Consider the following 27,589-nt stretch of genomic DNA (forward strand, 5'->3'; position numbering starts at 1 on the left):
AGCCTTGATTAATATATTATACCCCAGACACACGTCTATGGCTAGTTGGGAATTTCCGTCCATATGTATAAATGCACTAGCTCGCCATACTTGATTACATTGTTAGCTAGCATGTTCACGGTCTGCTTTCTTGTGTCTACAGGGATGGTTCTTTCAGTTCTGGTGGTACTGCTGCTCACAGTATTATACGAGTTCCTCAAGGTGTGGAAGAACGTCCTTAGCAAACAGTCTGAACCTCATCTAGCCCCTTCTGTCCCTGTGTCCTTCTCTACAACTCCAGAGGTGGGACATCCTGAGAGCACTTCATCACTATCGAACAGTCCATCCCAAGTTTCTCTGGCTCCCACGGAGAATTCGGCTACCCCTGCTCTCGGCACTTCCACTGTGAACAGGTATGCAGTGTATTCTCAACCGTAGGTTCTTCACCAGCTATTAGTTATAATGTAATCCTTAAAATTCATTCAGTTTGGAGCTCCTCTTAAGCCGATTTTACACGGGATATGTTGGGTCATGTTAATCAATTTGGATAGCTTGTTAATCAATAAGACGGGCGTATTCCAGGGGTGGGAATCAGAATATTGTCTTAAACTGAATCGGGCAATCAGATCGCGGTGTAAACATGACTCGGTACTAATTCGAATATTGCCAGATTCTGGCCAGACTGGTTTGAGCTGAACAGGAAGGCTATGGGAACTCGAATAACCACTCTTTGGAACCATGGTGAGTGAAGAGCATCTCAGAACGCACCAGATGTTGAACCTTGACCTCAATAGGATGGACTAAAACAGCAGAAGACCACTTCAGGTTCCACTTCTTTCAACCAAGACTACAGTAAACCACCAAAACTGGACCTTTGAAGATTGGATGTTTTTCCAACGTTCACCTGTCCAGTTTCGCCGAACCTGTGCCTACTAAAGCTCTCGATTTGTATCTGCATTATTTTATGCATTGCATAGCGGTGACACGGTGTCCAAGTGTTCCTATTAAAGTGGTTGCCGAGTATGTGGCTTTTTTTGGGAGGGTGGAGGGGGGGGGGCTTTTTTTGGGAGGGTGGAGGGGGGGGCTTCTCCCACATATTGATTTCATTTCGATGAATTAAGATAACTGGAAATAAAATGGTTATTGATCATTCTGAGGATTGTGCACTTACTTAGAATTCCCACTAGGAATTCCTAGGAGGAAATAATGGACTCCTGTTCTAATGGACGCACTAATGTGGGGCTTGTGTGTCTTTATTACAGCTGGCTTCTTCATGGCGTCAGGACAGGACTGCATATTGTTCAGGTGGTTCTGGGATACATGCTTATGCTCTGCGTCATGTCCTACAACATCTGGATATTCATCGGAGTCATCGTGGGCTCTTTGTTAGGCTATTTCATCGCTTACCCTGTGTCGGCTTATGTCGTGTAAGTGACCAGGGGTAAAGCAGATGCTACGAATCAGGGATTTACTTCCTTTCTCTTTTAGACTGACAAACTAGACAAATTTACACGGTCCTTATCCTCGATTATGCAAAAGTGGGCTGTTTTTACAGTGCATGGAAATTTGCATGGATTTGTTTTGTTGGTTTTTTTTTTTATTTTTAGAGAACGCCATGCTGTTTTTTAACTTGATCTTAAAGCATTAATTCATTTTCTGAGTGCAAATGTTAGAAGTTAGGTCTTAACCCAGTCTAGTTTAAACAGTGCAATTTCTGATTACGTGATCGTTGTGCTCCATGTCGATTTATAATCTTGCCTTCATGACTTTAGCCCTGGGACACCCGATCTCCGGCGTCAGGTGACCAGATCCTGGCTCATCAAGGTCAATGCCACTTTACTGTGTGGTAGTTAATGTGTAGTTCTTTTTAACACACACAGAAAATCGTGTGCTCTACATGTACAAACAAAGGAGGCATGTGATGGCTGGGAATAACCTTTTACTTCCCTCTTGAAAGATTTAGTCATATTGTGAACTTCCATGGTTTCAGTTTTTCGAACTCGTGATTGACATGTCACATGTCAGTGAGCTTTTTTTTTTTTCTTCTTCTTTTCATGTGTCATGTGGCCTTATCTTAAATGCATAAGCGATAGATGCAAGGAGGAATGTTGTGGGTTTTTTTTTGTTTTTTTTTAGTTTTGAAGTGAATCTTAATTTACTACCGCTGCTGTTTTTCTAACAAATTTGCCATAACTTAAGCTTTTTTTTTCCCAACTACATTTCTTTTTAAATTATATTAAATTGATTTGGGTAATAATCTGGATTGTGCTTCTGTTCAGTTACTGAAAATCAGACTGCAGACAGGATCAATTTGAGCACCATTATCTTTCAGGTCCATGGGATTGGAAGGATCTGAACTTTCACCATTTATTAAATTTTCCCAATGTGAATTTTTTTTTTTTTTTTTTTAAATAAATATAAATAAATATTTTAGTCTTTACTTCCAGTGTGCTTTTGATTGTATTCATTTTTTTTTTTTTTAATTGAGTTTTTATACATTTTAGTTCTAGGGACAGATTTTGTCTTTGATCGTAGTACAAGAAGACCTTGAAAAGACAGTTTCATTAATGAAAGAATTTCAGCAAATTTAATGCAAAATTTTGTATAAAATAAAATACCCAGCACACCCAAATAATGAGTATGTACATTTCTATTAACAAAAATCACAACAAAAAAATTTTTCCTCTTAAAAACAAACCCACACAATGGATCATTGTTGTGAGCGTTGGGGGGTTGATGCTCTCAGTACATTACAGCAGTATTCCGTAGACGCCCTTATCCAGAGGGACTTAATTCTCATTGACACAGCTGAGCAGTTGAGGGTTAAAGGCCCAACAGTGGTGGCATGGCAGTGCTGGGATTTGAACTCATGACCTTCTGATCAGTATTCCAACATCTTAACCACTGAGCTACCACGTCCCAGTATTCAGAAACTTTGATTAAAAGGTACATTCACACACACAGTGACTCGCACGGCGATCATTCATGAGAGCTGGCAACTTCGGGTAAAGAGCGACGGCACTGAATAGATGTGGGCGTGTCCAGCGACGCGCCAAAATTGAGAAGTTTTTGCCGCAGATTGATGGCCACAATGGCAAAGACATTGTGACACACTGGGTTCTACTTCATCTCGTAGGATATGATGCACATATACACACTGGTGAGTTTTATACACAAACGCTCCGCCTTCAGAATGTTTCATTTTGGTGTCAAGAAAACTTTTGGTGTCAAAAGTGAAACGCTAGTTGCACCACCCACTGGTAAATGTTACTATGGCAACCAGTAGCAGGAAAAACCTATTTGTTTCTTCGTAGTACTGTACAGCTGTACAGACTGGCCACTTGCAGAGATAAAATCGCTCTGTGTGTGTGTGTGAGAGAGAGAAGGTCAAGTTCCTTAAGAGTGAACTTCCTCACCATGTGGAAAAATGAGCTTGTTTTTGACTTGCACAAGTCAAACGATCACAACGGCGTCAGATGCTGCTTCCACAGCTGGGGCTAGGTCACGAGCTTCCCCCACTTCCTTAAAGCAAACCACAAAATACAGCATATGAACTACAGTTGGAATTGTGTTGTGGTCAGATTTGACCAATACTGAAAATTTTGGCCAAGCACACTCATATACACACACACACACACAAACACACGTGTGTATTCTACAGCTGATATCCACGATCATCCCCTAACCACTATGCTAAACTGGTGCTGAGGAAAGTGAGCAGATGGAATAAGCACAATGAAGACGAGACGAGTTGAGAAATGTTTTAAAAGGTTTATTTTTTTCATTCATTTATGCCTATCAGACAGAAAAGAACAGAGGCAAAGAGTTTGGCTACAGTAGGATGAAAAAAAAAAAAGAAGAAAATATACAGGGTTAATAAATAGCGGAGGAAAAAGATTCACTCCAGTAAAATATTTCAGGGAACCACAACAACCCGGCGATTCAGAAACGAGAGAAGCAATACGGGAGGAGAAAAGGAAAGGTGATGAAAAACGTTTCACTGGCTGTCATCGTAGATATTCCTGAAAAAAAAGTTACAAATTCCAAAGATTATCAATTTGAATGGAGACGAAAGAGAGAGGAAAAAAAAAACCGCCCAGTTTAACAAAAAGAGCCATTCTCTCGCTCCATTCCATCAAAATACCAGAAGTTGGCACCTCTATAAAAGATCTGTGCTGATGCTTGATCGTCGTCCTCCTCCAGTTCCAGCAGAAGACCAGAAAAACCAAACAGATCCCTAATACTTCACAAGGTTCCAAAGTATGCTGAACACCAGTGTTTAAAGCCGCATTAAGTTTACCCACGTCGCGTCTACCCGCGAGATAAAATGAGGGTTGTACCGACGTCAAAACCTCTCCCGTGTTATTAGAGGAACAGAAAGATGACACGCCAAGTCCTATGTGGATATGACGTTGCCGTTCCGCTGCAACTATATTAACGTAGCATCGCATTAACGACAACAACAAGCAAAAACAAATAAATACACCTTTTCGAGACCAGCAACATTTCGTGTCCTCACTTCCCTTGTATATAAATATGAAGTAAAAAAAGAAAAGAAAAAAACAGTATTAGAAGTTTATGAAGCCATATAAAATGAATGCACAGATATCCATATAGTATCCCAGTATTTAAACGGAATTAAAGCTTCAGTGTGATTCGAGACAGGCTTCTAACTGACTATTATATTATGGAGAGGGAAATCTGACATTTCGGCGATAAGATTAAGTAATAATATTTAAGCTACACGAGGCAGTAATATGAATCTATACAAAAACTTGATTGCCACGGTTTAAAATCGAACACATTTGATTGTGCACCATGTCGACTATTATTTCGAAAGAGACAGCTGGTAAAAAATATCTTCAACATACACAAACTCGGCTAGATTGTACAAATACTTCTAGAAATATTTCGAGGTATTACTACTCATTTCATGCTTGAAATTGTTTAGAAAGAAAAAAGCAAAAGGATCTGCCATTAGAAATATAAGACCATTGTAAGCTTGGAATTGTAGAAATAGCCTCTTATATTGGTTTAGAATAATCTGATCAGAAATATTAGATGCTTTTTGACTCAACATATCGTGCGAAGATCTCATTGTTCGGAGTGAACCTTCGGTTCGAGGAAGAAAAAAAAAAGAAAAAGAAAATAAGTGACGTGCACATGTCTTGGATTAAATGTTAGATTCAAAATCGTCTGCTTCTCCGGCCTGTGAGCCATCTTCAGACGATTCATCTTCCTGGTCCAACGTCAGCATCACCAGCTCAGGACCCACGGGCTCGGCTTCATCCTTCAGCTCTGCAGCGATTGGCTGAGCGTCCTCGTCGTGTCTGTGCTCGTTGGTCGGAGACTGAAATCCGCTGTCGTCGTGGTGTCGAGGACTGGACTCGGAGGACGCTCGAGGAAGTTCCACGTCAGAGTCTACGTTGCATTCTTCCCCCTGAACGGCGTCCTCCAGCTCCTGAATGGCACTAGCGATAGCGGAGTCCTTTGGCATCACGTTCTCCACTGTGGTGATGGACTCGATCTCCTCTCCTTCCTCCAGAGGCAGTATCCCATTGGTCAGCACTGGGTCAGTATCCGAAAGAACCACCTCAAGCACTGGCCTGATGAGCTGACGGATCTGCTGGACGTCGTCTGGAGTGGTCGGCTCCTCCGGGGATCTTGACACTACAGAAACGATTGCCTGTTTATGGAGGTCGTTACTGACGACCTGGTCCTCTTGAAGATCTTCACCCGTCTGCATCTCATTCTCCTCGGGGATCTCTTCCACACCAGGTACTTCCAAGCAGGAGCCATAAGGCATTGGCGCCATGCCCTCAGTCAGAATCATGGATACAACTTGCCTGCGCCTTCGGAATCGCTCCTCTCCTCCTCCTCCTCCTCCTCCATACTGGCTGGCCCAGTCGATAGAGTTCTCCTCCATCAGGTGGAGGTTCGGGTCACTGTTGCCCAGGACGATGCTGTCCCTGTACAGGTTGTGCCTTCTCTGAATAGCCGCCTCCTTCACAGCTGCACACAGAATGATTACGATTTAGCTCCTGTCTGTAGAAAATGTCCGACACATGCTCTAAAAATGACTTTTTTTTTGGCTAGAACAACTCTTTTACAAACCTGAGATATCGTACACACACAGAATTTAGATACCCCGTCTCGTCCCCAACCATATTATACCGTTCAAGGCCTAAATTCATAATAATGGAACAAAATAAATTTTCAAATTTGATGCTGCGAGTGTTCTACACTTTAATTAAATAACCCACTTTTTCACAGGATCCCTGCGGTCGTCCCTTCAGACATCAGATCTGAAGCTAATCAGATGTTAAGCTAATGTTCTTAATATCCTCCTTAAAAAGTGCGGATTTTCTTTTTGTAGAAAGGTTACCCTATGCGAGTAGACGTTTTTGATCACGAGACCTGTGAGCCCCTTCGGGGTTGCCCCTGTAATCAGACAGTTTGTGGGAAAAATGCCAAATCTGCTTAAAATTAGTGCCCTTAATATTCTGTAGGTTTCTGCACATCAGCCACAACTGTACAAGAGTTCAACAGCTGTCCAGGGATTTATTTATTTATTTATTTATTTATTTTTTAAGATTCTTTGTACCACTTGTAGCCGTTACGTTCAGGCTGAAACATGTTAACACAGGGCGGTCCTCGTCATAACAGCAGGTGGCTCTCGAGTACAAGCAACATCATGAGTGGTTTTGTTTGGGCTAAATGGTACAACTGCGGAAACACGCTGTATGGACATAGAGCATGGGGATCGTCTTACCCATCATGATGTCTTTAGTGACGGACTGTAGGACGACCTCCTCGAAAATGTTCTCCACTAATATGAAGCGGGAGAAATCCTCAAAGATGAGCTCTTTGAACTTGGGCAGCTCCTGAGAAGAATAAACAGGAACATGGTTTTTCTTTTGTAAATCTTTTACGAAACATTGTTTAAGATGGTGATCAGTAGTGATGGGAAGTTCGGATCATTTAACTGACTCGGATCTTTGAATCTCGTTCAGCGAAATGAACTAATCTCCAGCCCCCCCAGAACAAACATGGTCGGATATGAACGTCGCGGTACAAACATGAATATGCGGCGCCTTCGATGCAACTTCAGCATCCTTGGTAACTGCCTGGTCAGGGTCACGGTACATTAAATTACGCAACTAGATGACAAACGAAATTTGTTGAAAAATATTACAGGCAAGTACAAACAAAAATAACTCCGTGAGCAGGATTAAAAAATAAATAAAGCCCCCCCAATGCTCACATTATTACTTCTAGGTTTTATTCCCGGTGATTTCCGGTGTTTCTCGGGGCGTAAGGTTCATATTTAAGTTTAGGTCGTGCCCACTTCGGATCGAAATCTGAAAACACATGGGGATACTCGGAGCATTAAACGGATACGGTTTTAGATAATGGCGTTGCATCACACCACTAGAACAGCGTGAGAGACAGACACAGATACACCCAGAACGCAGAACGAGTGATGCGTAATACTTACGGGAGCATATACGGGATGGAGCTGTTTCAGCATGTACGGGATGATGATCTGCAGCAGTGCTTCTCTAAAGAACTTCTTGCGCACTGTGCTGCTGTCATAGTCATATTTCTGCCAACGATAAGAACAAACATAGCTTTATTAATAAATAAATAAATAAATAAATAAATAAATAAATAAGATCAGATAAGCACCCTTTGAATAGAGCACAGGTTCCTGGCATTAGACTTGTTTAAACAGGTCTCTGGCTGACTCACCTTCAGTACTCGGTCCTGGCTGCGATGGATGTTTTTAATAAGCTCTTCTCCTGACTGTTCCGCCATGTTCTGGTACAGCAGTTGCTCAAAAGTGTACACGGCATTGTCCATTTGCTGTGTTGGAAAACACAGGATGGAAATTGGGGATTTGATCACACAACATCCAGGCTTTGGATAAATTACATGGTCAAAGATCCATAACGTGTACACACCAGTGGTTCTCAAAGACGGTTACTATTGTATTATTATTATTAGGGTCCATTATTGGTTTGGTTTCAGTGCTAGAACACTGTTTAAGATATAAAGAGCCAGATCTCCCTGCAGCGCTCGCCTGGTTTCCCACTGAAGCTAAGCAGGGTTGAGACGGGCCGGTACCTGGATGGGGGACCTCCTGGGGAAAACTAAGGTTGCTGCTAGAAGTGGTATTAGTGAGGCCAGCAGGGGGCGCTCACCCTGAGGTCTGTGTGGGGGCATAATGCACCTGTATAATGACGGGGACACTATACTGTAAAAACAGCACAGTCGTTCAGATGTCCTGGCGAAATCCCTCCATTGGCCCTTGTCCATCATGGCCCCCTAATAATCCCCATCTCTGAATTGGCTACATCACTCTCCTGTCCACTAATAGCTGGTGTGTGCTGGGTGTTCTGGTGCACAATGGCTGCCGGTGGACGCTGCACACAAGTGGTGGTTGAGGAGATGCGGGCCCCCCCATACAATGCAAAGCGCTTTGAATGTAATATTGAGTTCTTATAGTAAGCAGTCCGTTTAACTGATCACTTGAGTTGACACGATTTCATCCAAACTTCTATAATTAGGTTTAACATCAACTCACACGTAATGTGGAATCTGTTGCTGGAAGGTTCCAGAATGTAAAGGACTAAGGCTCTTAATAAAAAGCCAGGATGTTAGTGTACACTTTTGAATAATGATTCTGATATTTGAATAGTTGGATTATGTTAATAAATAAATGTCCATAGAATTTGGGTACATAGAATTTGTATTTTTCTTACAGTTAAGCAGGGTCCTTGGCTACTGCACTACAGTGCAATACAGTGCAATACCGTGCAACTCCATCCGTGTCTTTATTTTGCATGTAGTACTGGATGTTGCCACACAATGTCACTATTGCTTTATTTACCATGCTGTGAATCTGGTTGCTGCTACTACTACTGTTACTACTGCTGCTACTTACTGCTACTACTACTGCTACTACTACTAGTACTGCTGCTGCTGCTGCTACTACTGTTACTACTACTGTTACTACTACTACTGTTACTACTACTACTACTACTACTACTGTTACTGCTGCTACTACTACAGCTACTGTTACTGCTACTACTACTGCTGCTGCTGCTATTACTGCTACTACTTCTTCTGCTACTACTACTAGTATTTCTTCTGCTTCTACTACTGTTACTGCTGCTGCTACTACTGCCGTTACTGCTACTACTATTTCTTCTGCTGCTACTACTACTACTACTGTTACTACTATTTCTTCTGCTGCTACTACCAGTTACTACTGCTGCTACTACTGCCGTTACTGCTACTACTACAAACTACTGTTGCTGTTACTACTACTGCTGCTACTACTATTTCTTCTGCTGCGGGCTGCTACTACTACTACTGTTACTGCTACTATTATTTCTTCTGCTGCTACTACTACTAGTTACTACTGTTGCTGCTACTACTACCTCTGTTACTACTATTACTACTACTACCGCTGTTACTACTACTACTACTACTACTACTGTTGCTGCTACTACTACCACCTTTACTATTACTACTACTGCTCCTACTATTACTACTACTGCTACCTCTGTTACTACTACTACTGTTACTATTACTACTACTGCTACTGCTACCTCTGTTACTACTACTGCTACTGCTACCTCTGTTACTACTACTACTACTGCTACCTCTGTTACTACTACTACTGTTACTATTACTACTACTGCTGCTACTACTACCCGAGTTGACTGTATGGCTATTAAAAACGAGATATTCCTGTTCTGGCTCCTCTGTTTTGTTTAATGAGTCAAAGATACACTCTCAATAGCAAGTAAATACCAGTGACATACAGAACATTATGCAGTGAACAGAGGTGTCCAAATATTTACAGTGAAACTAAATGGGATTAAATGGAGCAGGTATGAGAACAGTGCTGCCAGGTTGACGAGAGATAAAGAAATGAACTGACCTCTCGCATGAGGATCTGGGCTCTCTGAACGAACACGGAAGGGCTGGACACATCGAATCTCTGCTGCAGGCCCTCCAGACTCAGCTGCTCCATCTTCTCATAGCAGCTCTGCATCTTCACTGGGTGGAAGGCCAACATAGACACCTTCTCCATATGCTGAAGGAAGAGAGAGTGACAACTCAAATATGGGGCTTTTTTTTTTTCTTAAAGTTTCTTTCTATATAATTTAAATATGTGCACATACGAGCTCAAACACGATCCTAATCTTATTCAAGTTTCATCACTACTCATGTCATCAACGAATTAAAAAGGTTATAATAATTAAAGTGCTCAAAAGCTTTAAAAAAAAAAAAAAAAAAACCCCACAGACATCATGTTACTGAGAAACCAGAAATGGGGAGTGTCCTCTTCCTGACCCTTACAAACCACTGACACGGGATGCTCAGTCCATAAATACTAAATAAGCTTCTCCTTACAGAAGACATCCCCATAGCAACAATTAAATGTCTGTCTTTGTTACATAACAGCACATTTTGTAATTAAGAACATGTGAAAGTCCACCATACAAGTCCCTGCTGTTACTATGGAAACGCATAACGATTCAGAATGAGCATATTCATACTACCGTAAAAACTGCTGGTTTAGAAAATCAAATCAAATCAAATCAATCGACACACTCTGAAAAGCGTGGTGATGTAATGGGAAGTATAGAATAGTATAGCCGTTCCGCCATGCGGTGTCCCCCCTCACCTTTCCAAGCGCCTCTCTGCCTCCTTCATTGACCGTGTTCATGCTGATTTCCACCAGCTCGCGGAAGAGAACCTCCCTGACTTCGGAGAATCCCTGGCTCACCGGTTCCATCAGAGCTTCCAGGATGGAGCTGATGTAGGGCTGGACGCTGCTCTTCAGGACCTGATCTGCATGCGCAAGCACCAGTGCTGCACATGGAAAACAAAAACAAACAAAAAAAAACAACAAAACACCAACAACAACCGTGAGACTCCAGACAACAGGGACATGATCAAAACACACTGTTTACGCAGTCTCGACATCGAGACTACAAAATCTGACACGAGCTCTATTCTGTATTCGGACGCAAGGGAGCGTAGTCCAAGACACGAGGACGCAAAATAGTTTCATATAGCAGGAAAAAAAAAAAATTTCGACAGGGATCAGTCGTGATTAGACAGTCATCTAGGACAAATTAGCGCTGAAATCGGACACAAAGCAGAATTTTACAGAATTGTCAAATTAAAACGTGGACAAATATGTAGAAAAATGATAATAAAATAACGGTTTAAGCCATGACCTTAACCCAGATGTACTGACAAACTCTCGGAAATACGAAGGCTGCATTTGAAACCGTTTTTGAACTGTAAGACGTCATGTGGCATCTGATTAGCCAGTAGGGACGGAGCGATATGACGAGAACACAGATATTGGGATAAATGAAGTCACAATATGCTTTTCTGAGATACTGTGGATATCATATCTTTTTTTATTACATTTGTAAATGGTTTTTAAATCAATACAAACTGACTGAAGGCAGCTGAAGCGATGTACTTAATATTATTTACAACAGTTTTTTTGTTTTTTTTAATGCTGGCAGTGAGCAAAACTATACATTGTGATAAATATTGTGCATCATATATATATATCACCCAGCCCCATCCACAGCAATTATTTTTTTACATTCAGTTGCATTATATAACAAATCCTCATTCCAAACAGAAACAAAACAACTTCACACACACACACACACACACACACACACACACACACACACCGTACTATTAACAACAGTGTGTAGGTTTCAGTCCTGATGGTACATAAACTCTGGGGCTGACTGTGGAATGCAGTTCTACCAGCACTGCTCTATTAGAAAAGCAGTGCCCTTGCCAAGCCTTTTCTTTCTTTTTTTTTTTCAGCAAGTGAGCATTTCCAGCATGCAGTTTAATGTGTAATGAGAGAGGAAAGGGAAGAATTGAGGATGGGATATGAGAGAGAGAGAGAGAGAGAGAGAGAGAGAGAGAGAGAAGGTGGAAAAGTACCTGTAAAGAGGTGTGGTCTGAATGAGACTTATATAAGGACAATATTAAAAACCTTGTCTAAGAACTGTAGGTATATGACAGCAACTTCCAGAAAACTCAGTGTCATTTAAAGTCAGCCCCTCCAGGATTTAGTGGGGTTTTTTTTTTTTGCGATCGCAGAAATGAATGCACAATCAAGCAAACTCGGCAATATTCGGAGGAGCTCGCGATTTTTCAAAAATCACCGCGAATTTCCTGCAGATTTGCACCGTGTGACGTCATCACATCGCGCGTTCGGCCAAAGCCCTCTTTGATTCGCTTGCGTCAAACACGAGTACAGCTAAAAGCTCTCGTTGCAGTAAAAGACCCACCTCTTCCGTGAGCACTTAACTAACTCCTAAAATGCCAAATCCCACATTATTTTAAAGTGCACCTATTATGGTTTTGAAACGTGCCTAGTTTCGTTTTAAAGGTCTCGTACAATAGATTTACATGCGTCCGAGATTTAAAAAAAAAACACTTTAATGTGCTCATAATTTAAACTGCAGCATTACCACCGCCCCCTCCCCCCCCCCCAAGTGTCACAAACGACGCGCTCAATGATCCGTTCTAAAGGATTCCGAATCACTCTAAACTCCTCCTTTCAGAGAGCATACTCTGCTCTGATTGGTCATTTGTCCCAGTCTGTTGTGATTGGTCTACTGCTGTCAGAGTGTGTGATTTAAAAAAAACATTGTCTCTATAATACCCAAACAGTGTTATTAAACAGCAGAAAAATCCAGAACTGTATCATCATCCGAACGGTTGCTACGAGACCTCCTTTTGTGCGTTTCCGTATAGGACGGTGTGTCCGAGATCCCTAGTTTCATCTACTTGTGAACATTTCGATACTGAAGGCTCGCCTCACACGTTAGCTACGTTATCCTCATAGCTCCGGTGCAAAGAACTTTATTCGTTTGTGGTTAGTGGAAAGTTTCTGGAAACCGTACTCTTACTTTCAAAGCAGCGTTTCAAATGTTGTACACGTCTGGACTTACCACGCATCCTTCCGGTAACATGCTCTTTGGAGGAAACGATCTGGTCCATGTCTGTGCGCAGCGCAGCATCCAGACGGGGGCGCTCTTCCTCACAGGCCTGTACCATCGCCTCATACTGCATTTGTGTCTGAGACAGCACCTGCCTGTACACCGCATCTGAGATCTAACAAATCAACCAACACGCACACAAACAGCAGGAGGTCACGGGACGTAAAGGCTGCTCGGAAAAGAAAGAAAGAAAGAAAGAAATAAATAAATCGGCGTCAATAATACAGTGATGGCTGCGATCACCGAGGTTACGCGTATGCTGTAGATTTTCTTATTTAGGTATTATTATGGCACTGTGTTGCAAAAGTGTACAGTATGTCTGCTTGGGAAGCATTTTAACTAACGGAACCTCAGAAGACATTGCCACACCCTTTAGTGTCATCATATATTATCAGTTCTAGCAGGCTGTGCATGTGCTATTTGTGATTTGCTGAATAGCTTCTCAACTTCGATCAAAATACAGCTAGGCTTTGAAAATAGTCAGTCTGACTGCATCCCATTAGCTAGCTAAATTCATCCACAGAACGGATAATCGATGAAGGGAAGGAAGTAAGTAAGTAAGTAAGTAAATTTGGCTCCTATAGCACATTTAAACACAGCAAAGCTGGCCAAAGTGCTGAACAGAGGAAGAAAAAGTTCAATAGAAAACAGAATAAAACCAAATCGAGACAGACAATAGAAAAAAATTGATTAAAAAAAAAACGCCTGGGAGAAAAGATACGCTTTCAACCTCTTTTTTAAAAAATGATAATTGAGGGTACAAGGTGGATGTCCGGTGGCAATCGATTCCATAAACGAGGGGCGGAGACTGAAAAAGCTCTGAGGCACACAAGACTCCAACCAATCAGGACGAGAAGGGAAAAAAGCTGCCTCTTGCACTAGAATTCTGCCATTCTAGCATAGGCAGTGGATGTGGATGAGTTTCGGGGGCGTGGCTTTGGACGTTTACCATTATCCTCATCGAGAAGGACATAATGATCCCTTCAAACTGGGATGCATCCCAAATAAGACCGCATTAGTCACGCGAATATGCCGTCTATCTACACAACCACCTCCTGAATAGTACGTGAAAATATTCTACGTGTTCATTATTGTGGCGTATTGTAAAATATTAGTGGCACCCGCATAACAAAGCAGGTGTGCGTTCCATACTTTAAATGCACACGAGTGTTTAAGACTCAAGTCTCGGGGATTAAGTACAGACCAGCATCCAGTTCCTTTGTCTCTGCTGCAGCTTGCCCTTCAGCCGAGGTCCTATCCGTGTCCTGAGCTCCGGATACAGTGTCTCCATCACCAGGTTGGACAGAATCTACACACACACACACGCGCACACAAAATTGAGCGAAAATTCACAGGCTTCATATTTAATAATAATAATAATAAAAACATTAACGTTTCCACGTCTACTTCAGGTTTAAATAGAAATACAGACACGGATACAGATAGCGTGACCGTGTTACACCCCTAGAAAGCGATCAAGTGCTCATGCAGGAACACACCAGCAGGTTTTAGCTTACGTGGACTTATTTCTACACACTCTGTCCTAAGCGTCTGGGTGTTCGTGCAATCGCAAAAGCAGGAGACGGTCACGCTCGAAAACCCGAATGACGTTTGATCGCTTCACACTGATTACCCACTAACTAAACACACCGATCCTGAAGCGGACCCTTGTTCACTGTGTTTGAAGTGTTCGCAATAACAATCGCGCTTTGAAGTGTGCTGACCACATCAGGGCGTGTGTGGGTGTGTGTAGCCTCTCTCTGTGTGCTTATAGTGATAAAGACATGCTTTTGAGAATCGGGCAAATATTAGATAGATAAATAAATAAATAAATAAATAAAGCACAAGGCTTGACAAAATCCGTACCTAAAGATTAGGATGAAACAATCATCCTAAGCTTGATCAAGCCTCAGGATTCAACCAGGAGCTTCATATTACAAGGCCCAAGTAGATGACACACTTATCATCAGAACATTGTGCTTTGTAATTTAAAAACAGTGGAAAGCCATTCATTCATACAACCTTTCATCCCATACGACCTTTCATTTCGGCATTAAATAAATAAAATAAATACATAATCATTACACTTTCAAGCCATTTTACTATTATTATTATTATCGTTCAAAACAGACTAAGAGAGTTCATTAAAGGTCGGTGTAACCAATAAACAAACAGCCAGGAAGGTAAGAGAGGAAAGCATTAGTATCTGATGATCACCAATTGACCAGGGTCTTGAAATGCTTCCTGAAAGTTGCACAAGGTTGTCCAAGAGGAACAGGGAAGGTAGGTAGCTTATTCCGTAATGGCTGGACCGCGTACGAGGAGTCAGCTCCAGACAGTGTTTGTTCAGGGAGAATAAAGGCTATTGTTGATGGTATAATTATCATCAATGATCAATGAAGTGTTGAGTGTTCTGGAACTCGCGTACGGTATCAATTCAACACGTTACTGCTTGCACCGCACGAGTTCTACTGAGGCACTGCAAGATACTGTGGAGAAGTCAGGCATCTGCAGCCCCCTCCCTCTCCGTTTCCATGGCAACACAGACGGGCACTACCAGGTGTGTGCCAACACGCACAAAGCCCTCTTAGAATAAATAAATAAATTAAAAACACACCACACCACCACAGGCCCACACCCATCCCCAAGAACAGTGCACACAGTCATTTCCAGCAACTTATGGGAGGGCTGCGATATTATAGGAGAGAAAGCAGTCAGGAAATGAATACATCCTAACCACGTGCATACACAAACACACATGCACCTTTTCACTCAATGGGCACATTATTTTCACGCTGCATCAGGGTGTAATACAGACCAGAAGCAGCAGTAGTGCCATTCATACATGGCTCGTTCATCGGGGTGTGTCCGAACCAGCAGTCTTTAATGTCTAATATAAACAGCAGCTCTGGCTGTGTTTGCGTGTGTGTTCTGTACATGTGTGTTCACACTGGCATGACCAACCCGAACCTCGTGATACTCCATTCGTTTGCTTTTCGGTTTATATTAATATTTAAAACTTCCCTATTTACCCTTGCAAGATGTCGAATGTGTACACTTGCATGAATTAAATACATTTAATTAAACACTTCGTTTCCTTTCCTTTCATCCTAACAACAGAAACCCTCACAGAAATTGTAACACACACACACACACACACACACACACACACACATATATATATACATACATACCATATATAAATATAAAAGAATAAAAATACAAATACCATTACAAACCATCAGCTAACCATTAAAACCATTACTTATTGGTATCCACTAGACGTAACATGCCACCAATACAAGGCAAGAATATTAGCAGTAGAGCATTACCATTACAATCAACGCAATATCCATTATACCCATTATAACCATTATGGTCAGGGGAGTCATTTGTTCCTTCAAGGCCCAATGGAGTTGAACGATGATGAATTTCCAAATTGTTTGAAACTTGGAGAGACATGCCTTAAGAGCAGCATAATGCCATTCTCTACTCACACGCTATGGAAATACTGCTGTCTATTCATCACCTCCCTTTGGCACCGCTAAGGAGGAAGTAGACAGCAGAAACAGCTGCAGAACCTGCCTGAAAAATAAAAAAAAAAGAACGATCCTTCGCCATGCTGAAGTGAGCCAAAGATTCGATCAGTCCCAAGCAAGAGGAAGTGCGAGAGACTGTACTGTGTCGGAAAGTAAATTAGAGGAGCTGGCAGCAGGCATGGGCCAAATACGAGAGCTGTCAGCAGATTGAAGTACAGAGCTGGAGGGCACTTAATACAGCTGCCTCGTATACAATCACAGACCAAGACGTGCCATCAGCGGTCTATACGGTCTCCCATACAGTCGTTTACCCTGCTATCGTTTATGGTATTAAAAAAAAGTTTTACATTTGAAGCGCTGATGCCTGCAGATACCCTGAAAGAGCACACTGCAGCTCATCAAAGATCAGGAGATGTACGTGGAGTGGAGGCGTGCGTCTGATCTCGACTTTTACGTGAGATGGTAGACCTGTACTTCGGTTTTCTGCACACAGAGGCACTGAATCCTGCATCCAGGGAAAAGGTGCTGTTGCAGTGCTCATGCGGTTTAGATCACGGACATTTCCGGCTAGAAACCAGGACCGTCCCATGCAAAAATATGCTTGGTTTTAAATGGCTTTTAAATCAAAGGCCATTTTGAAATTTGTAAAGATGATGAGGAGTTTGAAATTTTTTGTAATAATAATGGTAAATGGTCTGCCTTTATATAGCGCTTGTTTTAACCTTAGCAGGTCTACAAAGCGCGTTACACTGCTTCTCATTCACGCAGACCCCAATGGTAACAGAGCTGCCATAAAGGCACTAGCTTCACATCGGGAGTAACTTGGGGTTCGGCGTCTTGCCCGAGGACACTTCGGCACGTGGAGTCACGTGGGCCGGGAATCGAACGATTAGCGGACAACCCTCTCTACCACCTGAGCCACAGCCGCCCACATAAGAAGGAATGCTTTAATGATTAAATATTGCATAGATTACAAATGATGGTTGGTAAAATTCTCCTGTGACCCAATCTGTCATGACCCCCAAGACTGACCCTATAACGTGGGGGGAAAAAAAAAAACATGAATATGTAAGACAGTGCTATGCAGACACACGCTCGCCAGCCCATGGCTCGTATCTCTAATAACATGTTTGATCACTAGCTGCCTTTTCGCTCTCGGGTTTAGACGTAATTGAGGGTTCGACTGATTACATGACTACATAAAGCACTGCAAAGCAAGCTATGCACTGAGTAAAAGACTAAATGCTAGGAAGATAGAAAAAAAAAGGATTTAGAAATACGGAATGTAAATTTTTATTTATTTATTTATTTTTTTGGGTGAAAGTTAATCTGACTCATGACCTGGCTATATTACATCAAATGTAGATTCCAGCAAGTCTAATCTACCTAAAAGTAAATCTGCAGCTCTATCCGACACATCAACAAGCCGGATATGTGAGAACTCGCATAAAGAAAAGAAAGAATCCTTTGTGTGTTCCCACAAGCTTTTTTTTGTTGTTGTTTTGTCATCCCATGAGGAAAACTGCCTTTAAATAAATAAATAAATAAATAAATAAATAAAACAAAAACTGTGCAGCTTTTATTGAACAACCAAAAAACCCTAAAAGAGCGTTTCCTTTTGGTTACCGAGGTTAAGGATGGCGTTAGATATATGCATAGGATTAATTAGCTGCTTTAATAAATGATACGAGTGGAACCTCCTTATAAGGATGGTAAGACAAATAGGTGTGTGTGTGTGTGTGTCGGAGAAGTATAACTGCACTTCCACCTGACTTGCAATGCCGCCTGGATCTCACCTGCCCTTCTCCACACACACACAATGGCTGGATTCAGTTCACAGTGAGGAAACTCCACCCTGGCCAGAGAGCACACCGGAGGAGAGAGGACCAAAGGAAGAAGTGGGAAAGGAGAAGAGAAGAAAGATCGGAGAGGAAGACGGGCCAGAATAGGAAAGGGAATGTGGGGTTAAAGAATGAGCCTTTTCATTTGATTGGCTAACTAAACAGCATTTATATCCAGAGGCGGAGAAGGGTTTTATGGGTGAGCATAGCTCACAGAGGAGCGGACTGTGCATCGTGCGGGGAAATATGTCCGTTTTTATACCCAGTTTGACAATATATAGTAGAACCATCATGTACTTAGTGAAACTGTCCTACTTAGTGAAACCCGTGTCTGGGCTGGGATTAGATCAGAACTGACCCGTGCTGGATCGCCGCACATCATGTCCCAGGTTCCGTAGTGGCCTTTGGCTTGTCGGTACAGTCGCAGGGAATCAGTGAACGCTGGTGTGAGCACCTTGTTCTCCTCTGACAGACCTGCAGGGGGCACAAGAGAGCACGGTTATCGCATTCATAGTACTTGCATCACTAATGCTCACTCGCTTGGCAAAACAGGTCAATCTGGTTAAAAATCCAGGTGGATGCCACACGCAGGTGGTGGGTTGATGAGATTTCCCCCGCATACGATGTAAAGCGCTTCGAGTGCCTAGAAAAAAGCGCTATTAAAAAAATGTAGACATAAAATGAGACATTAGGGCACAGGTTCCCAACCCTGATCCAGGAATACCCTCTTGTCCTGCACGTATGAGTGTATTCCCTGCTCTAACACACTCACTTCAACTTAAAACGTGCAGGACATGGGGTATATGTAAAGCTAGGTCCAGGGTTGGGAGCCTGTGCATGTGGGGTGGTGGTAGTGGTGGGGGGGATTAGTTAAAAAATAAAAATAGTAGAGTAGAGAAGAGCAGCTTATCAGTAAAAGAAAACCATTATTCAATGTATACGTGCTTCCTGTGCTGAAAAAAGAAAGGAAAACCTGTTCTTCAAAATGAAACGAAACGAAACAAAGCAAAACAAAACCCAACAAAAACACAAAACAAAAGAGAAGCAAAATAAACACCACAAATAACCCAGGGACACGTACTGCGAGAAGAAAGGAAAACCGGTTCTTCAAAATGTACGAGACAAAACCAAACAAAATCAAATGCAAGGCAAAACCAAACAAAAAAATAAATAACTCGGGGGCACTTTAAAGGAACGCATCACGATGCTCATATCCGAGATAGAATCTTATACTACGCCGTTTATGATATCAGTGAATGGGAGATAGAACTGTACAGTACTCGACTCACGAGATGCGATTAAACAAACGTCTCAGGTTCAGTAAACATTTTTTAAAAAACGCAAAATTTTTAATCTCTTTAAACTCCTGAACAACAGTATGAACTGGGTGTCGTTTTAACCCTACGTCTTTATCTGGGTCATGATAACCTTTCTAAATTCTTTCCTCTCCATACGTCCTGCACCGGCAGGAAATGAGCACACAAAAGCTGCACAAACACAGGCTGACATCAGCAGACGAGAGCCAGGACTACAGGAAAGGCAATTTAAAGGTGCAGTTTGTAACTTTTTAAAAAATGGTCATTTTATTTAAAAAAAAAAAAAAAAAAAAAAAAAAAAAAAGAGACCTCAGAAAGAAAAAAAGAAAGAAAAATGTGACTTGTAATTTCGGCATGCGACGGATTATCGCTAGTTTCCTCGAGCGATATCTTCTAGACTTCTGTTTAGATTTTACATCAAGGCACCAGACGCAAGAAAACTCCCCTGAAAGGCATCTCACGAGACATACATACTGTACCTTCAACCGAGAGGTTGGGGTTGGTTTGGAGTAATAGAAAGGCTTGTCGATGTATTCGTTGCGATTGCAGTTTGTCTCACAGCCAGCAGAGGGCGCTAGAAATTACCACCCGCTCCTTTAATAATTAGGCAACAGATTATTGTGAACATGAGACGTACTCCTTGTGTGTGTGTGTGTGTGTGTGTGTGTGTGTGTGTGTGTGTGTGTGTGTGTGTGTGTGTGTGAGAGACTCTGGGACTTAGAATAACAGGAAGTGAGCAGATTTTAAGCTAGATTTTTCAGGAACAGGAAGCCTTTATTGGCAGAGAGGAATAAAACGGCAAGAGAAATAGGAAAAAGAGCAAAAATAGAAGAAAAAAACAGCCCATTTTTCTTGGCTGTATACTCATGAGAACAACTGGTCAACGTTTGTGTGCAGTCTAAGAAGTGAAAGAACGTCCACAAGTGCTACAATCAGTACGACTGTCTTCATTGTAGCACAATACAGTGTTTCCATCACGGGGTCCTCATCAGTAGTGGAGTCGTCTTAAAAGACAACAACAACAACAACAACAACAACAACTCATACAGATGGGTAAGAGTGTGAATGGAGCAAGGCTGGATAAAAATAAAAGCATGTGGTAGCATTTAAGGTGGCCTCTGAGTCTGAGGTGTTTCCACATCACACAACCGCACTCTGTGGTTAACTGGGGCTCATGGGATGGCCCATTCTTTAAGAACCACAGGCATGGTGTGTGTGTTTGTGTGCACGCAGTTAGAGGCGGCGCGCTCAACAATGATCTAATATTACTAATACACAGGCTGATGAATTCTCTCAAACAGAAGCTCTGGCAGTAGTTCAACTGCAAGATTCCTATTAATGCGCTCGTTCTAATATTATCGTTTCCATACTAAAAACTTCCTAACAGAGTTTCTCTGCAACATGACAGGGTCGGCGGTTCGATTCCCGGCCCGCGTGACTCCACGCGCCGAAGTGTCCTTGGGCGAGACACTGAACCCCAAGTTGCTCCCGATGGCAAGTTAGCGCCTTGCATGGCAGCTCTGCTACCACTGGTGTGTGACTGAATGGGTGAATGAGACACAGTGTAAAGTGCTTTGGATAAAAGCGCTATATAAGTGCGCCATCTTATGACAAGACTGCATTTTTTTTGTTTACTGCCTTCACAATGAGACAGGCCAGTGAGGGAACAACTGTTTATAGCTGTTAAGTGATAACAGGAACTTTGCGGACGATCCTAAATATTAACGTCGGCGTGAAGTGCCTTGAAAAGCGTAGCGTTATTCGATGTGTTGAAGTAATTTCCACCGAAACAGGAAGTCAGGGCGGGACATAGAGTGGCTCCTTATCCTTTTTAAACAGCCAATAGCGTTTAGCTTACCTCACAGTCAGGAAACTTACAACTGTGGGGGAGCGCACTAGCTTGTAGATAACCTTACGGCTAACGCGTTCATACCGAAAGTCAGAAAACGTCAGTTGTGATTTCATGGGGATTTTAAACGTAACTAGAGCTGCAACAACTAATCGATAAAATTGATAATAATTGATTATGAAAATCGTGGTCGAGGAATCTCATTATACAAAACACACTTCGGAGTGTAAATACTAAAGTTGGGTCCCAAATGACGTACCATACACGTACACTATGCACTGTGTACTCTACCGTCTAGTGTGTGAATTTTAGAAAGGTAATATCGTCTCAAAAGGAACATCAGCGCTTTTTAGTCGACGGCGCAAAAAAGCACTGAATTAAACTACAGCCCTAAATGAATAATATATATTCTATATATTATTAAGAAGTGCGCTTCAAGTACGCGGATGTTTGCACTTACTCAACCGAAAAAACGAAGCGTGGAACGTTGGACACACCATGCACTCGACGGTCACAGATTTGCTTACGTAGCGGAACAGGGCGAGGGGTTACACAAGGTGCTTTTCAAGATGGCCGACGACACTCTGGTGGACAAGACGTCGTACAAATGGTAAAAAGGTAACGTTGACAAACGGTAAAATCAAGAAATTCATTCTCGTTGACGCTAAAGCTAGCGGCATCGCATTAGCGGCATGACGTCATTTACCATCCACTGGGCTTATACTTCTGATTAGCAAAAAAAAAAAAAAACGTTAGCGCTCCACTTGAGACGATACTTACCCTTCTAAAACACATACACTAGAAAGTACATACTGCATAATGTAAGTACGTCGTGTATAGTACGTCAGTTGAGACACAACTATAGACACTCATACAGTACATACACTGTCTTTGAACGCTGATGGTTAGTAGTATCCTATACCATCGAGATGAAACGCTCTGTGCGAGACCTGTAAAGACCTACGGCTCCGTACCATAATCCTCCACGCGTCGACCCTCAGTGCCAGGCATCATAAATGGCACTATACACTGCCGCTTCCTCATCCTGTACAAAACTGCTCTGTAATTCTACTACAGCTCAGTGGATTAATCTAACCTTTCATTCTGGGACTCTATATTGAACCTAAGCAGTAGTTAAAGAAAGCATCAGAAACAGGCTGTTTATTTCCTGGTTTAGAAAAAGGCACACACACACACACACACACACACACACACACACACACACAAACAAACAAGGCGTGTCCATGCAGTGGAAACCCATGTCATTGAAGAAGAATCAGAACGATGGGAAAAATGCGACTACAAACAACCGTCGCTACTATATAGATGCAAATCAAAACATTTTTTAAACTCACGAACGATTTATCACGCAACAAACGTGCAACGCTGCCATTATGATGTCTCAGACTGTATGAAAAGAATGTATTCTGGATGAGTAATATCCTGGATGAGTGATGAGTGGATGAAAGCAGGAATTTGGACCACCACTAACATGGCCTTTGATTGCAAAAACATCGTGTTCAGAGAGAATAAAAAAAAAAAAAACACCCACTGATGAGGCATCAGCTCCAAAACAGGCCTGCGCACCATGAGGCCATTACTGGGTGTAACTGGAGTGACAGCTTAACAGGAACTGACTCGTCTGGTTGCTATTGTAACACAACAAGGCAATAGTGTCACAAAATATCGCACTGTTAAAACACAAGGACGAGTCAAATGGTGGAAAGATGCGTCGCAGAGCACTTATATTTCCCCTAAAATGAGAATGTAGAAAAAAAAAAAAAAAGAATCCTAAACAAGAGAGTCATGTATTTAAAACAGTGTCAGCTCGTTTGGTGTACTATATTTAGCTTTTTGTGTGTTTCTTTTTCAATTCGATTTTATTTGTGTAGCGCTTTTAACAATGGACATCGTGTCAAAGCGGCTCTACAGAAACATATAAGCACATTATACAGATTTTAAACGTGTGAATTTATCCCTATTGAGTGAGCCGGTGGTGAGGAAAACCTCGCTAAGATGATACGAGGAAGAAACCTTGAGAGGAACCAGACTCGGAAGGGAACCCGTCCTCATCTGGGTCACGACGGATAGTGTGAAAGTAAAAGAAAGTTCATTATGGGTTTTAACATGAAGTCTGTTTTCACGTTTTTCATTTTGTAAAGGGTTACAGCTGATGATGTTGACAATAAACTTCCATCCATCCAGTTTCCATAACGCTTATCCTACACAGGGTCACGGGGGAACCTCGAGCCCATCCCAGGGGACTCGGTGCACAAGGCGGGGGACACTCTGGACAGGGTGCCAATCCATCTCAGGGCACGATCACACACTACGGTCGATTTAAGAGATGTCAATCAGCCTACAATGCACGTCTTTGGACTGGGGGAGGAAACTGGGGTACCGGGAGGAAACCCCCCCGAAGCATGGGGAGAACATGCAAATCCACGCACACAGGGCGGAGGCGGGATTCAAACCCCCAACCTTGGAAGTGCGAGGCAAACATGCTCTCCTCTTCCAAATTTTTATACACTTCATTCAATAAAAGTATATTGTTTCATTCTAAAAGCTTATTTAATATGTACGCCAGTGCGACCCCTTGCCCGTTTGAACCCGTGTGCTCATCCGTTTACAGAATCGCCTTCCTCGCAAACAAAAAGTGAACCACACTGCCCGTTAAGCCGCTGCTCTGCATGACGATAAAGTTCTCCGCGGTCTTTATCGAGCAGTCAGGCGGCCTGATGTCAACAGCCCTGCGCTCTTTCATCCACTCGGCCTCATACAAAAGCTTTTTGAATTAAAGATGAGCAACACAGCCCTAAGCTTTTACCTCCGACAATACAAAAAAAAAGCAGGAGTTGTACACAGTCTCGCCTCATGATGCCAGGTCTAGCGGTACACGGTTACTGTAGCGGTAAGTGACACTCGGTGTTTGGAATAAGCCCGATTACTACTTTCACTGAACCATAAATACCACAGAGCTGCCGTCCCACACACACACACGGAAAACGAACACGACTATCCGATCACTTCTACCAGCAGATCCAACATGATAGAAAATGGTTGTCGAGTCCGCTGTGAACCTCCTGCTGGGAGGAAACAGATGTGCACTGTTCTGGCCAAGGTGGATGTTGGGAAAGCTCACTTTAAAAAATAAATAAATAAATAAATAAATAAATAAATAAAGTTGTTTGTGCCAGACTAATATGAATAATATGATTTTTTACGTACACAGCTCAGGTGCTGATCTACACTAGGATTCAATTCCTGATCATCTGATTCATTCTAATTCACAATCTGATTGCTCCTAGTGAGGCATATAGAGACGGGACACTATACACGTGATTGTTGCCAGTTGGTAGCTTATATTCTTACAAGCAGTTTTTCTTTAAAATTTACATACTTCATAAAAAAAACAACAACAACTAGTCTTGTATTGCCGTTAGAATTACATTTAATTCTATAAATAATATTTATTTCACTATGAAAACGCCCTCAAGAGGACGATTTTTATAGAAATGTGTTGTTTAATCAAGAACATACCATGAACTGCACTGGGGAGAAGGAGAAAAAAAAAACAAAACAAAACCAAAAACAATTCATGGCTCAATATATTTACATGAATATCCATATTACTACAATAAATTACGTTTGTAAAATGCATATATTTCTATTTGATGAGTTTAACATAAACCTGCTATTAATTGCCTATTCACTTTTTGTTAAACTTGGATATTATTGTACTTAAATGGAACATCTGCCCTAAATTTAAATACTTGGATACATTAATTATATTTTCAGTGTATATTATAGAACCCCCCCCCCACCCCCCCACCTTCAGTATAAAATCTTCAGTATAAAACATAAACCCTACATGCTGTAATCAATCAACTGTGAAATAATAAATAATAAAAAAATAAATAAATAATAAATAAATAAATGATTTGTGAATTTTCTCTAATATCCTCCTACTAATTGGGGATAGGAATAAATTGCAACATTTCAAACAAGCAAGAGTTTTACGGTTCTGAACATAGAGAAAACTGAATTTTACAAAAAACCCACTGGGAGCGTTTCAGCGATATACGACATGACACGATGCTAAGTGAGCAGAGTTTATGCCTTCTTATGCCAAAGTTGCCAAGTTTCATCCAATGTAGTGGTCAAAAACAGTACAATAAGCCCCCCCCCCGCTATTCAGTTTAGCTCTTTTTATTACTACAGTTAAAGAGAAGACATGTTCCAGATGCAATGTATCCATCATTATAAACAAAATCATTTACATGATCAAAATTTCATTTCTACCTGCAGTGTCTTGCCTTAAAAGAATATCAGAGTTACACAGCAAGGAACGGGGCCATCTCAGAGCTTGTGCTCTAATATCCGTGATCTTGTAAGAGGGTCCGGATGTATACCATATGGATGGTGCTCCTGTAACGAGAGCGCAGCTTTTAAGACGCGAATGTTAGTCGGGACGGGGATGAGAAAGTGCACAGAGACGGGATGAGAAAGAGAAAGGGGACAGACGGAGAAAGTAGAACACTAACAGTGGAATTGAGGGTTTTAACCTGGAACATACAAAAACTAAAGGGATAAAAGCAAGGAGTTGTAGGAGTTCTAACGCTAGGCTTGAAGAGAACCAGGCTCTAATTTACAGCAAACGTGTAGGTAGCACTCAGGCCTTAATTACTGACCTGTGCCAGAGATCCTTTCATTTTGTCATAGAGAAATGTTTATATGTGCGAGTGAAAGACCACGGGAGACGCAAGCTATAGCGATATGAATTATATATTAGGCTAGAGTTACTCACTTTTTACAACCACGGTGAGCAAAAAAGCATCTCAGAATGCACAACACACCGAACATTGAGGTGGATGGGCTACAGCGTGGGCACAGGCTCACTGAAATTAGACCGTTCAAGCTTGAAAGATCTTTTCGAGCAGTCCTGCAGAACATTTATTTGAGTCGCTATAGCCTTCCCGGCAGCTGGAACCAGTCTGGCCATTCTCCCCTGAATGAGCAAGGGTACAAGTGTTATAAAAATACTATTTATTAATTATCGACAGTCTGTATGACACGTGCAACGTAATCACATTTTGCATAAGGCACATTTCCTTGCATGGCTTGGAAAAGCTCAAATTCCTTCAAATATGTCAACGTGCCTGATGGGTAATTGTTGCTTGGATAAACGCTCATGCGAAACACTTTGACGCTAATATAGCTCGGTGAATAAATCTCCCCTTTCATGCTGGTCCTCAGTAGCATCCAACATAATCAGTACTTAAGGAAAGCATCAAAAACGGGCCGTTCAATCAACCCCCCCCCCAAGCTAACTAAGTACCACACAAATGCCAAACAAAAGCAAAAAGGTGTGTCTGTTCAAAGGAAGTACATGTCTGAAGAATTCGAAACAAAAATGTCACTCTAAAAACATAAGACGACGACAACCGTCCCCGAACTAGGATTCCCACCTATATTAGTAGCAACGTCAAATGAACGACTACAGTCAAGAGTGTTCAACTGAGCTCGAAACAATCTCAGCTTCAGGGAGATAGAGGGGAAAGACACGCTCTCTGAAATCTAATTCAAAACCCAAAGCCGCTTATCCGATTCCTTTGGGTATCGTGTTAAACTTGTTTGCATACCTATACACCTAATTCGACCCGTGAACGACTGTCGAACGAGTCTGTGCGTTAAATTAGAGCGCAGACACAGAACCACTGCTATAAATAGAACCTGTTTGAGTTATCACCATGTGCAATTCGCCCAAAACAAATTCCTTTGAGCCTTCACACACTCTCTTATGGATTGAATAACATTAGAGGAATCCAGGCTTTCACAAAACAGGTATACACACACCCACTCACCCTGCTTTATATTTTGAACAATGGCACTGAGGCCGAACAGAGATGATTAACGAGGGTGTAACCGTGACAGTGATGTCTGGTAAGAGTAGTGCATAAGTAGGTATGCTGGAGGAATCTCAGAGTAGCATGCTAAA

General features: G+C 41.9%; 2 protein-coding genes across 2 annotated transcripts in view; one reads left to right on the top strand and one right to left on the bottom strand.

The window, feature by feature from the left end:
- The window catches only part of slc31a2 (solute carrier family 31 member 2), a 7,804-nt gene extending 5,379 nt beyond the window's left edge, over nucleotides 1-2,425 (top strand). Inside the window, exons 3-4 of the mRNA XM_053648370.1 lie at nucleotides 143-392; nucleotides 1,242-2,425. Of these exons, the coding sequence (XP_053504345.1) occupies nucleotides 143-392; nucleotides 1,242-1,410 (419 nt within the window). The 3' untranslated portion in view covers nucleotides 1,411-2,425. The remainder of the gene's footprint in view (nucleotides 1-142; nucleotides 393-1,241) is intronic.
- A 1,165-nt stretch (nucleotides 2,426-3,590) lies between these two features.
- Nucleotides 3,591-27,589, bottom strand: part of niban2a (niban apoptosis regulator 2a) — a 38,127-nt gene continuing 14,128 nt past the window's right edge. The window contains exons 6-14 of the mRNA XM_053648361.1: nucleotides 18,785-18,900; nucleotides 14,251-14,355; nucleotides 12,999-13,161; nucleotides 10,682-10,869; nucleotides 9,932-10,087; nucleotides 7,732-7,845; nucleotides 7,478-7,585; nucleotides 6,752-6,863; nucleotides 3,591-5,991 (exon numbers count right to left, since the gene is read on the bottom strand). Of these exons, the coding sequence (XP_053504336.1) occupies nucleotides 5,153-5,991; nucleotides 6,752-6,863; nucleotides 7,478-7,585; nucleotides 7,732-7,845; nucleotides 9,932-10,087; nucleotides 10,682-10,869; nucleotides 12,999-13,161; nucleotides 14,251-14,355; nucleotides 18,785-18,900 (1,901 nt within the window). The 3' untranslated portion in view covers nucleotides 3,591-5,152. The remainder of the gene's footprint in view (nucleotides 5,992-6,751; nucleotides 6,864-7,477; nucleotides 7,586-7,731; nucleotides 7,846-9,931; nucleotides 10,088-10,681; nucleotides 10,870-12,998; nucleotides 13,162-14,250; nucleotides 14,356-18,784; nucleotides 18,901-27,589) is intronic.

Source organism: Ictalurus furcatus, chromosome 18, assembly GCF_023375685.1.
Source record: "Ictalurus furcatus strain D&B chromosome 18, Billie_1.0, whole genome shotgun sequence".
NCBI classification, from domain to species: domain Eukaryota; kingdom Metazoa; phylum Chordata; class Actinopteri; order Siluriformes; family Ictaluridae; genus Ictalurus; species Ictalurus furcatus.